Source organism: Alligator mississippiensis, chromosome 5 (assembly GCF_030867095.1).
Source record: "Alligator mississippiensis isolate rAllMis1 chromosome 5, rAllMis1, whole genome shotgun sequence".
In the NCBI taxonomy this organism is placed as follows: domain Eukaryota; kingdom Metazoa; phylum Chordata; order Crocodylia; family Alligatoridae; genus Alligator; species Alligator mississippiensis.
The window spans coordinates 98,351,272-98,367,615 of record NC_081828.1 but is presented as its reverse complement, the minus strand read 5'-3'; the positions used below and the strand labels follow the sequence as shown (position 1 = coordinate 98,367,615).

Here is a 16,344-nt window from a genome sequence, read left to right as displayed (position 1 = left end):
CTAAAGAACACAGTTTAAGACAGGCTAATGTGCATTTACTTAATACTTCATAATGGAGGGTACTCTTACATGTACTCCGGGGGTAGGGGGGGAGCTCCAAGAGCTGCTCTAATTAAAGCACTGCCGTATCTCATGTGGCAGATGCTGATACACTTAAATGGTGGTGAGGGTGCTTGAACTAAGCTCATTCACAAAGCTTTAGTTCAAGTGCCATCATTTTTTAAGTGTGGGGTTGCTGATACATGAGATGCAGGAGGCTGCTGGAACACAGTAATTGCCACAGACTTGATCAATTGAATCAACTCCAATGCACTGGAACTCAAACACATATACAGACAGAGGCTGCTCTGATAGGTGCCCAGACATACTAGATCTAATGAACATGAAATAAAGGACAGTAATGTACATGTCACAAAAACCTAAGGATACAGCTACACTTAACTCCCAACATCATTCAAACAGGCAGTTAAACTTCATGGATTCCTTTGTGTGAAATTACAAATCTTATTTTAAGCAACATGGATTTTTTAGGAGACATGAGGAAATGTCTGGATGTGGGGGTTAGATAGGGAGGAGGTGGTGCTGAATAAAAAATAGGAGAGAGAAACATGGCAAAACAGGTGGCTGCTCATGCTGACTGGGGGCTTCCCTGCCCCTGATACTTTTTTTTTTTTTTTTTTTTTTTTTTTTTTTTTTTCCCTTCACTCTCACCAAAAAGCAGCCATGCTGCTTCTGGAAATCCTGCAGCTATTTCCGGAAGCAGCTGCTTTTGAGGCCTACCCCGCTCCCCGGCTGGCCCTCACAGGGGAGGCACTGGTGCTCCCACCTGCCTGCCAAATGGGGAGCATGGCTGGACAGAGGGTGCACCAGTGCTCGGGGGGGGGGGGGGGGTACTCATGCACCCCCTATGTTGCCACTGCAGCCTTGAACAACTGGATGCATTCCAGTTCTGGCCATGGCCCTACATATGCACAAGTGTATATTAATGTATCTAAATTAATTCTTATTTTATCTCCAGTTCCTTTTATTTGACCTGGGGGTGAGGTGAAAGAGGACCTGAGAGGGAACTAATCCCTTGGGCTTCCTCATTGGTCCATTCCAAATCTGTGGTGGAACCTCCAGAGGGAATAAAAGCCCATGTGCCAAGTGCACGGGCAGCTTTGAGGCATGACAAAGATGGGGCTTGAAGAGCTGTTGGAGTTGACCAGTGGGGTGGAGCAGTGGCCCCAGAAGTGACTGGAAGATGCCTCCGTTGAGCAGGGAGCAGCAAGTGACTGCATCTCTGCCCCTCTGTGGAGGGAGCTGTGGCAACAGTGTACAGGTTGGTGTACAGAGGGTCTGGAAGCAGACTGGACCTTAGTGGCTGCACTTGGCAGTGTGGGTCACCAACCCTACATAAGCCAGGAGCCCTCGGTACATGGATCAGTTAGCAGGCCTGGAGACAATCCAGTATTGGATTGGACCTTGGCAGCTGCATGAGGCAGTGCAGGTCCCTAACCCTGCATGAGGCAGGAGACCTCAGTACATGGAGTTGGAGAGCTGATAGGACTGCACGAGGGAGCACGGGTCCCTGATTCTGTGAGTGCCAGGGGTTCCATGGTACATGGATTGCTGCACAGGGCTGGTAGAGCTGAAGGACCACTGTGGCTGCATGAGGCAGTGCAGATCCCCAACCCTGCACAAGTGCATCGATGGCCCTGCTCCTGCCAAGGCCATAGAGCTGATGGGTTGCTGCAGCTGCACAAGGGAGCACAGGTCCCCAACCCTGCCCTAGGCAGGCACCCTCTTTGGTGCCAGGGGACTGAGGGAGGGCTGATAGGCCCTGCTGGCTGCACAAAGCAGCTTGGGCCTTCCTGCTGCAAGCAGTGACTGGACAGGTTGACCACCTCTGTGAGGGAGGAAGCTGGGAGTCATGAGTTACCCAGGGAAAGGGGATTCCTACAGGGGAGGAGGGGCCTTCCTCACTGTGGGTGATCAGTGGGAATCCCCTGTGGAGTGGGGGCAACTCACCCTATAGAACATCATTACCCCATCCTAGGTCCTTCAATTAGGAGGGGGCCTGTAACCATGACACTACCCTTATCAAACAGGACAAACAGGGGCCCTATACTCCCCTCTGTGCACAAGGGTAAGAGGATCTTTCCCTAGGTTGCCACTTTTTCTTCGGGCACAGCTGCTTTGCTATTGCTGTGGTCTAGTTCCTTACACCACTGGGATTCCTGTTGTAACCCTGTGCTCTTATTTTTATGTTGTAAAGGATTGTAAGCTGTTTTATATCTGAACTCATTGTATAGGTTATCTGTATATGTGCATCTTATTTGGTATTTGTATATGTTCAATTATTGTCCCATTGCTGCCTGACGTTCCTGTGATTTTTGATTTGTAGGCTAACCTATACTTAACATCAAGTGCTCCTTCACCTGCTACCTGGAGGACTACAGCAAGGGGCAAGGCTGTAGCCTAATCAGAAGGCCATAGAAGGTTAGGCCTATGCCTGAGTTCAAGGTTAAAAAGAGAGCCTGCCTGCTACTCTCTTGCAATATACATGCACCTGCAGATACCCCCTCTCCAATTGAAGGGATATCTTCTGCATCTCACCTGGGTTACATAGGGGAGGAACCACTTCTCCCTTTCCATTCAGAAATCTGTTATTCAGCTATGCTCATTGCGGAACCCTAAAATATATCCTGGAGTGTCAGGGCTAGGCACGTGGTAAGGCAACTCTTTTTCTGCTTCAGAAAAACATGCTGCTGTTCCATAGTTAAATCCGTTTTCGAAGCACCCCTCTTGTCCTAACACTTTGTAAGTCATTTTTGTCAAACCCTAGAATATTGATGAGGTAGACTTCTGTGGGAAAGTCTTACGGCCACAATCGTACAGTGTGCTTAGAGGGAGGGAGAATGATGTCCATATAAGATGGCAATCATCATCATTCTTCTTGGTAGTCTGATACAAGGATGACAGTTTTTTTTGCAAGAGTTAGGGAGGGCAATCTCCAGGTGAATCTGGAGATGACTGAAATGGCCAAGCCAAGGTCTGCATGTTTGACTGTGTCTATAAGATACACTTCCAAAAAGGAGGAGTGGATCCTGGTGAGGTCAAGTTACAGCTTTTTCTCTTTGTCTCTTTTGGCTATTTGCCTCCATAATGAGGCAAGCTTGCTCACAAATGTTTGATGCTTTTTCTTAGTTTGTTGCAGCTCTTGCAGTTCTTTGCTTTTCTTCTATTCCCAAGGGAATTCTAATGCACCATACTTGTACCATGGTTCACCAGCCCATCCAGCCTAATGGGTGGAGCTGGGGCTTGTAGGAATAAGGGTGAGAAGCCACAAGTCAGGAGCCAAAATGCCAAGTCAGGGAGAGGAGCCTAGTTACCAAGTCCAAAGGATAGATGGGGCAAAGTCCAAGAATAAGCCAAACTAAGCAGGGGTCAGGAGTCAGAAAACTGGCTTCCTCCTGGCTTTCAGCCTCTGGATTCTCCCTGCAGACTTGAAGCGGAGTCACAAACCAGGGAAGACAGAGAAGTTAATGAAATGGGAGCTGTTCTGAAACTAAAGACTGGTACATTGTACAGCAAGGCTCAGGTGCTGGAGGAGTTCCTTAAATGCAGCACCAGACCTAATTGGAGGGAAGGGGCTGTGGGGCAGCTGGCCTTTTATTAGCAGTAGCTGGGTCAGTGTACTTAACAAGTATTGCAGGGTACAAGCCTGCCTGCACCTTTTTTATAGAGCTGATCCAGGCTGCAGCCTTACAGGTGCACATGTAAGCACTAACTTGTTAATATGCTATGCCAACAACTTTTCTTGGATGAATTTATGAAGATGCCTCATGCTTATTGCTCTTCCCATGAACTGTGTCCCCAGATCAGTTTTGAATATCTTCTAATTTTTTTACTCCCCATGATGGTTAACAGTCCATGCCAGTCTTTCTTATTCTACAAAGCATGCAGTATGGCACCATGCTTCAAGGTACATAATGTTTGCTATCTATTCCTTTTCCCTTGAATGCACCTAAAGCTGTGAAATAACTACCATCTCAAGTAAAGCTCAGCTCAGAAGTTTCATTTCTCAGTTTTCAGAGTGAGGATTCAGTTGATTCCCTGCCTAGAAGAAATTCAGCACAAAAATACCTTTTTCTTCCACTCTTTCCCCACCTCTGCCCAAAAATGTTGCTGACCCAGATACAGTCTAACAATTCATGGAAGTGATTACCAAGAATAAAAACTTTCTAAAATTGTAGGTTGGGGAAATTCAGCCATCATTATCCCTTCTCTACAAAGAGTAATCTCAATGTATGAGTTCCTCATAATTGTTACCCTCTTTATTTTCTACAACCCATAGGTCAATTTGGGATACCTGGAGCAGCAATTACTTCTCACTTAGCAAGAAGCAAAAAACCAAAAGTGTTTGTGACAGAGGCAAAAGATGTTGCTTTAACTGGTGTATGCGTGTTCTTCATTAGATCCAGCCCTTCCAAAACCATCACTGCAGAGAATATCCATCAGGTAAGAGTATAGTTTTATTGCTATATAAAGTTCATTTGAATAAAACATCACCATGACATAATTACAACCAGAGATCCGATAAGGTGATCTGTGTGTACATGTGCATCTCTCCTCTCTCATCTGAACCCGACACCCTTGCTCTGTGTGTGTATTAGTCCTGTGCGAAGCAGCTAGTATTCGCTTCAGATTCGGTCAACTTGAGGGACAGTGATTTGAATCGCTGTACCAAATCAGTTTTGGCTGAATCTGATTCGGAGATTCCACTGCCGCTGAATCTCCAAATCAAACAGGCCCCATCCCCTGCCCACCCGCTCAGCCCTAGGATCCCAGCACTTAAAAGCCCCAAACTCGCTGGATCCTGCTGGGGGGGGGGGGGGGGGCAGGAAGACATGTCTCCACTGCCCTGAACTACATTGGGGGGGGGGGGGGGGGCTCTGCCATGAGGCCCCAATGGCTGCTGCAGCAGCTGGTGAGTGTGGGGCTTCTATTTCACTTATTTTACTTTAGTTTTATTTATTTACTTTTAAAGTACCAGGACACTGGGCAGGCCAGCCATTGATGGGGCTTGGGGAGCAGGTGGGAGGTGCTTGGGGAAGGGGGAGGGCAGGGGGCTGGGGGAGCAGGCAGGAGATGGAGCCTGGCAGGGGTTCGAATCGCATGTACAAGTACCTGAAATAATATAATTAACTAACTGATTAATATATTGGCAAATTAATATAACTAGCTAATTAATATATAAACTAGCTGCTTCTCACAGGCCTAATATATATATATAGTAAGGGTGTCAGGTTCAAATGAGAGACAGAGGGAACCTGCCAGGGTTCAAATAATCAACTGAAATAAATAGATAATTCAGTTGATGATTCAAATTATATATAATTATTTAGTTAAAGCCTTAAACTAAAGATGATAGAATTGCATGTATGTATGTGTTAATCAGGCAATCGGATTCCAGAAGTGTGTTTATTTGTTGGTATAAACTTCTGGAATCTGATTGCCTGATAAACATGGTGGGTTATTAAGCTGCAACTGAATTGTGCTAGAAATAGTCAGCTACAGGTTTGAAGCATATACTGGTAGGTAAAAGAAGAATTTAAGGTCGGAACAAGGTTTAAAGACAAGACTAAAATAACCTTGAGTAGAGCTCAGGGTAACAAACGCCAACTACCCTCTTGCACATACATTTGATCAAATAACAACAGCTGATGCCTTGGTTCAACATTTTGCTACTCCAGGTAGAGGATTCCCAGGGTTTTACATCCCACAAAACATGCTTGTTCATTTGTACTAGTGGTTGCACTAATGTGTGACTTCCTAGACTTTTTTCAAATTTTATAGTCTTTTAAAATGAAAGACCTACAGAATCGGTTCAGGTATTCAGCTACCGGTTCTAGTTCTGGTACCAGTGCAGGTTCATATACAGGTGCCGGTTCAGATTGAGGTGCCAGTGCAGGCTCAGATTTTCAGGTGCAGGTTTGGATTCGGGTTTAGATGCATTCAGGTTCCTTTTCCGGTTCCAATACGTTCAGGCTTTCAGATACGGGCTCATGTACACATATAGGTCCAGGTCTGGGTCTGTTAAGGTTCAGATATGTTCAGGTTCATGTTTGGGTTCCTGTCTAGGTTACAGTTCCAGGCTTATGTTTGGGTTCGGGTTCATGTTTGTTAGGGTTCAGATACAGAAGCTGGGGGCTTGCCACCTTTCCTTATTTGGAGACTTGTGCCCATTCCTCTCTAATAAAATTATTAACATGGGAGTCATACTTACTTACTGTCTTAATTTTTCCCAGAGAGAGGTGGCATATAAACAACTGCTGTTCCACATCCTTATCTCTAGACTAGCTGACTGTAAGAAGATTTAATTTGGAATGAGTTTTGAAGAATATTACGTTACCTTTGGGCCAAAAAATGGTGGATGGAATAACACTTTCAAAAGTACCTAAATTTCCCATGACTAGAGAATTTAACTTCTATAGAGTCAATTAGCTTGAAAATATTGGGTTTTTTGGTGCCTAAGAATTTCCACTCCTTACTTGTGAAGTGGTGCAGGACATTCTGAGCCAGATATTATGTTGTTTAAGTTAAACATATTATGTACACTCAGGGCTGTCCCTGGGGGGGGGTGAATTGGGATGACTGCCCCAGCCCCTGTGCTTTGGGGGACCCCATGTGGAGTGGCCACAGTGACTCCACACTGCTGCTGGTTTCATGTCCAGCCACTTGGCACCCTCCCCACCACTGAATCCACTGCTGGCTTCCTTGTGTTTGGGGGCGGGGCCCTGCACAGGCTGATTTTTGCCCCGGGCCTCGCACCCTGCTTGGGTCATTTCTGCTTCTGCTGAACATGTTGAGATTCTATAAACTAGTGGCTTTCAACCTCGTTAGACTTGTGGGCCCCCTCATTAGACTTTAGGTACCCCATGGAAAATGCCAGCTCTTAATTTTTTCATTTTTCTTTTGATTAAAGAAAAATAGAGCAATTCTTTGGTTGCAAAGAACTCGGACCAAAATTAGTCAGAATGTTTTTAATACTATGCCAGGAAAATCAGCGTTGTTACTTCTCTTTCCAGTTTCTAATTCATTCTTCAGGAATACTGATCACTTAATTAGTTGCCTGTGAAATGTTTGCCTTAATCTATCTGATCCTGCAAGGTAGCGTTATGACACGCAATTATTTAGTTAAAGCCTTAAACTAAAAATGATAGAAATTATAAATTTGGTTTGGAAGTTGTATATTATATCCAGGACCACAATATATTTGCCCCCACAACTGACATAGTATTTGAGCTTAGATGTTCTGGCTTTATATTGAATGGTTAGAGAATGAGGAATCGTAGACGTCTTGAATTTCTTCAGAGCAGGAGTCAAAATGGTTTTTGTCAATGAAAGAATAGAAAGGGTTACTGAAAAGATCAGCAGTTGGTAGTGGGGGGAGGAGGGAAACAAACATGCTCATTTCAGTGTTGAATTCTACAAGGTCAGCATATCAGTTCAGGTTATTCAAGGGTGAAATCTCTCTACATTTCTGTTTTGGAGAGTATTGACAAATATACATAGAGAATTGTCATGGGAACCATCAGCCTTTGGTGAACTCTGTATTAAAAAAACAAACTATAATAGACTCACTCAATGATAGACAATTAAATTAATCCCCTTACAGACCTCTCCTATAACCCTTACGAGGGACAATATGTTAAAGTCATCTTAAGACTTTAGCTGTAATTCATTGAATACCTTGATGCTGCTCATATCTATTTTATGGTTAGTTTTGTTAACCCTTTTGATGTGCCTTATCCTCTCTTGCAGGAAGTGAACTTCAATATGATAGATACTGCTCAAGGTGGCTTACTGCAAAGTGTGCAGCATTTACTATCCAACATCTTCATTCCAGCCCTCAAAACCATGAATCATGGTGGGGAAGAGCTTGGTGGTTTTCAGCAAGCAGCTAATATTGGGCAGGACTTTGTTGGCTCTCTGGAGGGATTTGTGAGTGCTTTATCAGGTGCTCAGCAGAGTCTCATGGAGAAGGTAAGACTGACGTGTCAGTGGCTGCAGGAAAGACGAAGAGCTCTGAATTGCTGGTTACCTCAGCATTTCATTTTAAAGGTTGTTTTTTTTTTTTTGTTTGGTTTTTTTTTTCTTAAACTTCAGGCAGAATGGCACTATTGAGTACTAGACTTACTGATAATTTATTCTTCTTTCCCTTATGAGGATAAGGGGTGAGGAATTCTAGAGCTTGGATGGTCACTTACTTTCTTCCTACCACCCTTCACCCTTTGAGTTGTGAAGAGCTGTGACTTTTTTTTTTTTCAGACTTTCCTGCATTAAGTTAGAGCTTTATAGAACGAAAATTAAGAGCATCTAGAAGTCTTAAACTTTCAGGCCATGGTGCTGATACCAGTGTCTTTACATTTCAAAGTGCCTTGTTTTCTGGATTGAGCCCAGAAAATGCTCCTGTTTATCTTGTGCAAGTATATACTGCTACCAGATTTGCCCATTTACTTTGGGGTGTGCTCATTTATTAGGGATAGTTTCTAGGGTCTTGGTGATTCTGTCAATGTGCTGCTTGTGTTACTATATGGAGCTGTATTTCTCCCTTCTGCAAGCCCTCACCTCCAGTGGAGCTATCTTGCAGGACTCAATCTCAATGGGACTGGGTTCCTCCAGTCACCAAAACTCACACTCACACTCACACTCTCTAACGTAATGTGCCTGACCTGGCCGGGCTGATCGGCATGGACAGGCTGACACCCTCATATGCCAAGAATCGGTTCATAAGAGCAACAATAAAATACGGTCAGACGCAAGCACACAGGTGAACAGAATCCCTCTGAATCCGGCTGGGTGTCCAGCTGACACCCTCATGGGCCAGCATTCAGTTCATAAGGGCATGTCTGAGTCAAACTGGGTCAATCAGCCTGTACAAGCTGATCCCCTTACGTGTTTCAAACTCAGCACGTCCCAATCTTTGGCCTCTTGATGAGCAGAGCCCACAATATTTTTGGGCTTCACAGGGATCTTTAGCATAGGTAAAAGAAGTGTTGCTGCAGAGCACGGGAGGGAAGAAGCAGAGAAGGAAAAATATACCCAATTACTACCAGGCTGACTATAAAAGTTATTTATTGCTAAGCATATGGAAGTCCTTAGCAAATCCAGATTAGAACTGGTCTGATAAATGCTGAGCTGGGTGTGTGTGAACATGGGTTGATTAACATTTGGAGCACAGATTCCCCATCATGCAGTGCTCCCCTGCTTCTCTGGTTCCAGAATTAACTACAGTCTCTGCTTCAGGCTTTCTGTTCTCCATCTCTCATGTAAATGAATGGTCATCTGGTTCCATCTCAGATGCAAATGAGACCTAGGGCAGTTGGTTCACTCTTGTCACCCTTATCTGGTGAGGGTCTTAGGTGCGTGTCTTACTGCATCTTTAATCAGTTTTGCTTAGGTAGAGGAGGGTGGGGGGTGAGTCCTTTTGTGAGTCAGACTGCATCCTGTGCCAGGGTTGCCCAAGAACACACAGCTGAGATGTAACAATACTGCAAACTTTTCTTCAAGAGAGGAAAGCAAGCCTGTTTTGAAAGAAAGTACTGTTCTAGGAATAACTTGTCTTGGAATTAACTTTCCTTTCCCCCCCCCCTGCTAATAGGTGAATCTAAAGGCATGTGAAACATATGACTGGAAAACTTTGAAGGGACCTTCAGATTACATTGCTGTTGCTAACAGTACAGAAAGTCTAGAAAGATTAGAAGACTGCATGAAAGTATGGATCAAACAAATTGAGCAGGTGATATACCTCATAAATCTGAAACATGACCAGCTCCTCTTAGGTGCATGTTGAAATGCTAATAAATCCCATTGACATGGAACACAAAGCACATGACTAGTGAAAAGCACTATTACTCTGTGGATATGGTTAAGAAACAATTAAATTTTCTAGTTGGTATAACATATAGAACTTTGTCTACCTTTTAGTATGTAAAATTGTTTTTTCTATTGCTAAAGGGAGAGTTAAACATGTAAAGCTCAGAATGTGTCAAATCTTTTATTTCCCAAATAGCTAAAACATAAGTCATATAGCTATGGTAGGAGTTTTCTGCTTAATTAAACTAATTGAATTAAGAATTCTCAGCTGATTTTATTTTGCTTTTATAAACTATTTTTAAAACTAAGAAGTTAGCTTAATTCTCTATTAAGCTAAATCAAACTTCCAACTCTGTATGTGTGGTGCCTTTTTTTAACACAATTCTTGCAGTAGTATGCACTTTTCTGTAACTTACCCTGAAAACATCAGCTGGGGGCAAGGTATGGAAATTGATTGGAAGCAAAAGTATATAATGAGCCTATGTGCTCACAGACTCTGAGAAACAGTAGTAAGAAAATGTATTTAATTTGGGACATACAATAATTAAATAACAAAATAATAGCAAATCCCAAACCAGCAATGATGGATAGTACTCTTCTATAAATTTAACCCTATATCTTCAAAATGTGGGAAGGCAAGGCTCTTACTGGTGAACAGTAATGAAAACTGGCATCTGGATAGCTTCTACCACATGGAATCATCTTTTTAACTAAAGATGGCTGGAAAAAACACTGTTCACAAACCTCAAGAAAGAAATCATATTAATTTTAAGCTGTCATAGCAGCATACATAAAAGCAAGCAAGATTCTTACCTGTAAGGTAATCCAGTACTATTGTATGTTTAACCAAGATGGGTTACCTTTTTTTTAATTCTTTAAAACCACTTGCAAGAAACTACAAGATTCGTAGATGTTAGGGTCGGAAGGGACCTCAATAGATCATCGAGTCTGACCCCCTGCATAAGCAGGAAAGAGTGCTGGGTTTAGATGACCCCAGCTAGATACTCATCTAACCTCCTCTTGAAGACCCCCAGGGTAGGGGAGAGCACCACCTCCCTTGGGAGCCCGTTCCAGACCTTGGCCACTCGAACTGTGAAGAAGTCCTTCCTAATGTCCAATCTAAATCTGCTCTCTGCTAGCTTGTGGCCATTGTTTCTTGTAACCCCTGGGGGCGCCTTGGTGAATAAATACTCACCAATTCCCTTCTGTGCCCCCGTGATGAACTTATAGGCAGCCACAAGGTCACCTCTCAACCTTCTCTTGAGGAGGCTGAAGAGGTCCAGGTGCCCCAGTCTCTCTTCGCAGGGCTTGGTCTGTAGGCCCTTAACCATACGAGTGGCCCTTCTCTGGACTCTCTCCAGGTTATCCACATCCCTCTTGAAGTGCAGCGCCCAGAATTGCACGCAGTACTCCAACTGCGGCCTGACCAGCGCCCGATAGAGGGGAAGTATCACCTCCTTGGACCTATTCGTTATGCATCTGCTGATGCACGATAAAGTGCCATTGGCTCTTCTGATGGCTTCGTCACACTGCTGGCTCATGTTCATCTTGGAGTCCACTAGGACTCCGAGATCCCTTTCCACCTCTGTGCCACCCAGCAGGTCATTCCCTAGGCTGTAGGTGTGCTGGACATTTTTCCTCCCTAGGTGCAGCACTTTGCATTTCTCCTTGTTGAACTGCATCCTGTTGTTTTCTGCCCACTTGTCCAACCTGTCCAGGTCTGCCTGCAGCTGTTCGCTGCCCTCCGGCATGTCTACTTCTCCCCATAGCTTTGTGTCATCTGCAAACTCGGACAGAGGTATATTTCACTCCCTCGTCCAACTCGCTGATGAAGACATTAAAGAGTATCGGTCCAAGACCGAACCCTGTGGGACCCCACTGCCCACACCCTTCCAGGTCGAGACTGACCCATCCACCACGACTCTCTGGGTGCGGCCCTCTAGCCAATTCACCACCCACCGGACTGTGTAGTCATCCACGTCACAGCCTCTTAACTTGTTCACCAGTATGGGGTGGGATACCGTATCGAAGGCCTTCCTGAAGTCTAAGTATACGACATCCACCCCTCCTCCTGTGTCCAGGCGTTTCGTAACCTGGTCATAGAAAGAGACTAGAGTGGTCAGGCACAATCTGCCCACCACAAACCCGTGCTGGTTTCCCCTCAGCATAATTTGTGAGAGCCTGGCAGGACAAATGTGAGCCTTGATAATTTTTTTCAAAGACTTTGCCAGAGTGCAACATAAATTGAAAAAAATGCTTAAAAGGCTGAGTTTATTTAAAAAATCTGTTAGGAGAAGTAGAAAATAACACAGTTTTGTGAACCAAAAGAAGTTAAGTCAGGAGGATGAAACTTGTCCTAATATTGAGTATTTTTTTGGCAAAAATGAAAGGTTAGGTTCCATTTATAAAACCAAGGAGACAGAGGGTCCCTAATAGGCTGTATAGTCCACTGGTTAGAGTTGTTTGTCTTGCATGGCGAGATCAGGCACCTAAGTTTTGGTGTGCTGCCTTCTTTACTTTTAGTTACCTAACCACTGGCATATACATTTTCTCATATTGGTCACCTTCCAACTTAATACCTTTTCAAGTTGCTAACATTTAAGATATTGTAGAAATAGTCAATGAACTGGATATGCGGTAGGATGATTTTCCAGCCTGGTGATATCAATACTTCTTTGGAATAAGAGACACAAGAGTTCCAGACCTGGCTCCATGGAATATCTGAACATTGAGATGTATCTATTGCTTTCATCCTTACAGATGAAAACCTAATTCACAATAATCGCTATTTTTTTTTTTATGCGCTTTTAAAGGTTCTTGCAGAAAACGATCAATTGAGGAAGGAGGCTGATGACTTGGGACCACGAGCAGAGCTGGATTACTGGAAGAAAAGATTATCCAAATTCAACTACTTGTTGGACCAACTGAAGAGGTCAGATGTGAAGGCAGTGCTGGGAGTTCTTACTGCTGCGAAGTCCAAACTTTTGAAGGTGCCTGTTTTAAACCTGTACTTCATACTGTCTTTTCCTTTTTTTTAGGGAACACAGTGCAGTTAATGTATAAAATCATGAAATTCTTTTTTATGTCCTTTTTGTGGGCTTTTGAAATATCAGATTAAACTAGAACTGAGTGAGGACTTCAGGTTTTGATTTAGTAATTATTATTGGTGGGTAAAACACTGTCCCATTTCTACAGAGCTCATGACAAATCAATATTATTAATTAAAAATGTTTAGTGACATGAGAAGATGAAATGGATGAACAAAACAAAAATTGAAACAACAGTCAATTTAGTTTTTTAAGATACTGACTGCTCCCTTCCTCCCTACCCAAACCAAACTGAAAATGCAGAAATCTGCAAGATGCTTTTCTTTTTGCTTCCTATTTAAAATATCCATCCTATAATATGAAACTCTGATGTTACCACATGCCTAAAGTTTGCCACTCTCAATTGCGTATCTGCTTTTCTTTCTGCGTTTTAAGAACCTCAATTTTATGCACTGATCACTAGCAAGAAGAGATTGCTGCTAACATTTGCCACTTGATTGTGTTAGATGCTTGTGGGTTGGCTACTGATGACTGACTACAACCTTTCAGCTAGGGGCAGACATTATCCACAAAGTGGCTTAAGTGATCAGAAACTAGTTTAAACCTGCAACGGAACAAACATTCAGTCCGTATAAATTGGTTTGAAAATGGCCAAAACAGGTTTGGGAGATTCCTGGTGGAATGTACTGAGACTTAACTGATTTGGTTCAAGCCAGTTTGTGCAATGTTTATCCCAGACACCTTGCTGGTTTAAGCTGAGCCAAACACCCCCAGCATCCTGGCATGCTTTCTGGGCTGGGCAGAGCTATCTGGGCTGCCCCTGTCATCTCTAGCTGGAGCAGGGACTGACACTGGCTGGCATGGCCCCTTTAAGGCAAAGTAGGTTGGGGTGGGGTGGGGGGGGGGTTAGTTCTTCTCTTTTCCCCGTCTCAACTATGGTCAGCCTTTCCATTGGGGAGCAGAAGGGAAAGGGATAGAAGCGGTTGGACAGACTGCATGGCTGAGCTCCTTGCCCCCAGCGCAGCGCTGGCTGCTTCTATTGCAGGAGCTCCATGACACCTGCAGCTTTGCACTCACAGGGCATGTCCACGCATGCAGGCATGTGCACTTGCAGCTACAAAAGAAGTGGTGCAAATTTGATTTGGGGCTTTTTGCCTCAGCTGATAGTGCCAGTGACTGCCAGGGGTTTTTTTTGTGTTTAAATTGTGGGGATGCTGGGGTGGAGGGGCAGTGATGAAGGAGGCTCAAGGGGCTGGAGTGGGATGGGGCCAGGCAGGGCAGTGATAGTGGGGCTCGGGGGCAGGGGGGGTGAGGATGGGTGGGGCAATGATTAAGGGGGCTCAAGGGAGCGGGGCCTGGGCAGTGCAGGGACCAGGGAGGCTTGGGGGACAGGTGGAGGGGTGGGGCTGGGTGGGGAAGTGATTAGGGGGGCTGGGGGGGCAGGTGGGGCATGGGGCAGGGATGAAGAGGAGCTGTGGGGGCAGGGGTTGTTGGGGCTGGGGAGTAAGTGGGGCCAGCAAGGGTCAATTCATGTTCATGTGTGTCCAACTTAATATTACAGGACAATTTTTTTTTTTTCTAGTACCTTTTAACTAGACCAACTATATTTTTGGGAGAGATCTTCCAAGTATACAGTTGCACTAATAAAACTATATTAGAAAAAAATCCTCACCTCTAATACATTTCCCAGACTGTTATGGCTTTGGCAACACTCCAATCCTACAATTCAGTGTTAGTAACTGTATGTGTATGTTCCTTTTATCTCAAGACTCTTTAGGTGTGCATAGGTCAGGATCACATACTGTAAGAAGCTTAGGTAAAAAAATAGAGAGAAAACAAAATAGGCTAAGATGTCCCTGGCAATACTAATTGAACAGCTGAGGGGGGGGGGGGGGTGTGTGTGCTCACACGCGTGCACGCACACACACACACACACACACACACACTTGCTCTCTCTGAAACTTAACACATTTATGATCTGAGAACCTAGAGTGTTTTCCCAAACCCAGACATTTGCACAAATGGAAGTTCCCTGTTTGGAATAATCAATATAAAGTAATTATGTTCCAGAGTATTGAAAAATATCAGACATAACTATAAAATATTGTTAGCAATAGCAAGTCTGTTCTCTCTTGACACTTTTTTTTTTTTTTTTTTTTTTTTTTTTTTTTTTATATAGTCTCCTAAACTGTGGCTGTAAGACTGGGAAGTCTTGCATTCTCATCTGAAGTAAACAAGCACTATTGTAGGGGTTTGTGGTTTTTTTTAAATTCAATAATAGCCTTGAAGCAATGGAGCTGTGCTTTTTAAAACATGCCTTGTTGAAAAACACATTTGCCAATTCCTTTTTTTTTTAAACTTGTTTTCCTGCTTAGAGCTGGCGAGAGCTGGATACTCGGATCACTAATGCAGCTAATGAAGCCAAAGATAATGTGAAGTATCTCTACACACTTGAAAAATGTTGCGACCCCTTGTATAACTGTGGCCCTGTAAGTAATAGCTCCTCACTAGTTTAAAAGGTTTCATGTTGCAACTGAACACGCAACACTTCTAGCCGATGGGCATGACTTAGCATTCTGAAGTGACTTTCCATTTTTATTTAATTTTAACTACCTGCATCCAGATTGAGGTTCAAGTGAACAGTCCCAGAATAAGATTATATTTTACTATGGCTTAAGGTAAATTACTTGGTAGACGGTACTAAGTTTTCATGGATGCCAGGACAGGACAAACAATTTTTTTGTGGGCCATACAGGGATATGTAACACTGACCTAGTTAACCTCTATAAAAATGGAGAAGAGTAGACAGACAGGGTTGAATATTTATTTATTTATTTTTTTCATTAAAAACTTCACTTGGAAGCATTTGCTTCGCATCATTGAAGTGTTTTATAGTTGGAGATTGAGATGAGGTATGTGCAATGTGTGAAGGAAGCAAGAAGTATGGAATAATAGTTAAAAATGTAAGGGACCTCTAGCTAACATGTTAGGGCTGGAGAGGACCTCATAAGATCATCGGGTCCATCCCCCTGTCCAAGGGGCAGGAAGTCGGTTAGGGTCAAAGGATCCCAACAAGATAAGCGTCCAAATGTTTCTTGAAAGTTTCCAGAGTAGGTTCTTGCACCACCTCTGGAGGGGAGTCTGTTCCAGGCCTTGGGGGTCAGAAAATAAAGATGTTTTTCCTTATGTCCAGCCTAAAACGGTCTTGCAAGAGTTTGACTGTTGGGTCATCCCCTGGCGTGCTCTGGTAAACGGGTGTTTCCCCAGATCCTGATGCACACCCCTTATGTACTTATAGGCTGCTACCATGTCACCCCTGAGCCTGAGCTTCTCCAGGCTGAAGAGTACTATAGCTCTCAGCCTCTCTTCATAAGGCCTGTTCTCTTGCCCTCTGAGCATATGTGTGGCTCTTCTCTGGACTCCTTCAAGCTTC

At 43.8% G+C, this 16,344-nt stretch overlaps 1 protein-coding gene across 8 annotated transcripts in view; it reads left to right on the top strand.

The window, feature by feature from the left end:
- Positions 1–16,344, top strand: part of DNAH5 (dynein axonemal heavy chain 5) — a 278,412-nt gene that overhangs the window by 54,869 nt on the left and 207,199 nt on the right. For all 8 annotated transcript variants that reach the window (XR_009462504.1, XM_059728602.1, XM_059728606.1 and 5 more), the window contains exons 4-8: positions 4,340–4,503; positions 7,810–8,031; positions 9,650–9,787; positions 12,678–12,854; positions 15,287–15,400. Coding sequence is in view for 7 of the 8 variants with exons in the window: in XM_059728602.1 (XP_059584585.1) it covers positions 4,340–4,503; positions 7,810–8,031; positions 9,650–9,787; positions 12,678–12,854; positions 15,287–15,400 (815 nt within the window). In the remaining variant the exon portion in view is untranslated. The remainder of the gene's footprint in view (positions 1–4,339; positions 4,504–7,809; positions 8,032–9,649; positions 9,788–12,677; positions 12,855–15,286; positions 15,401–16,344) is intronic.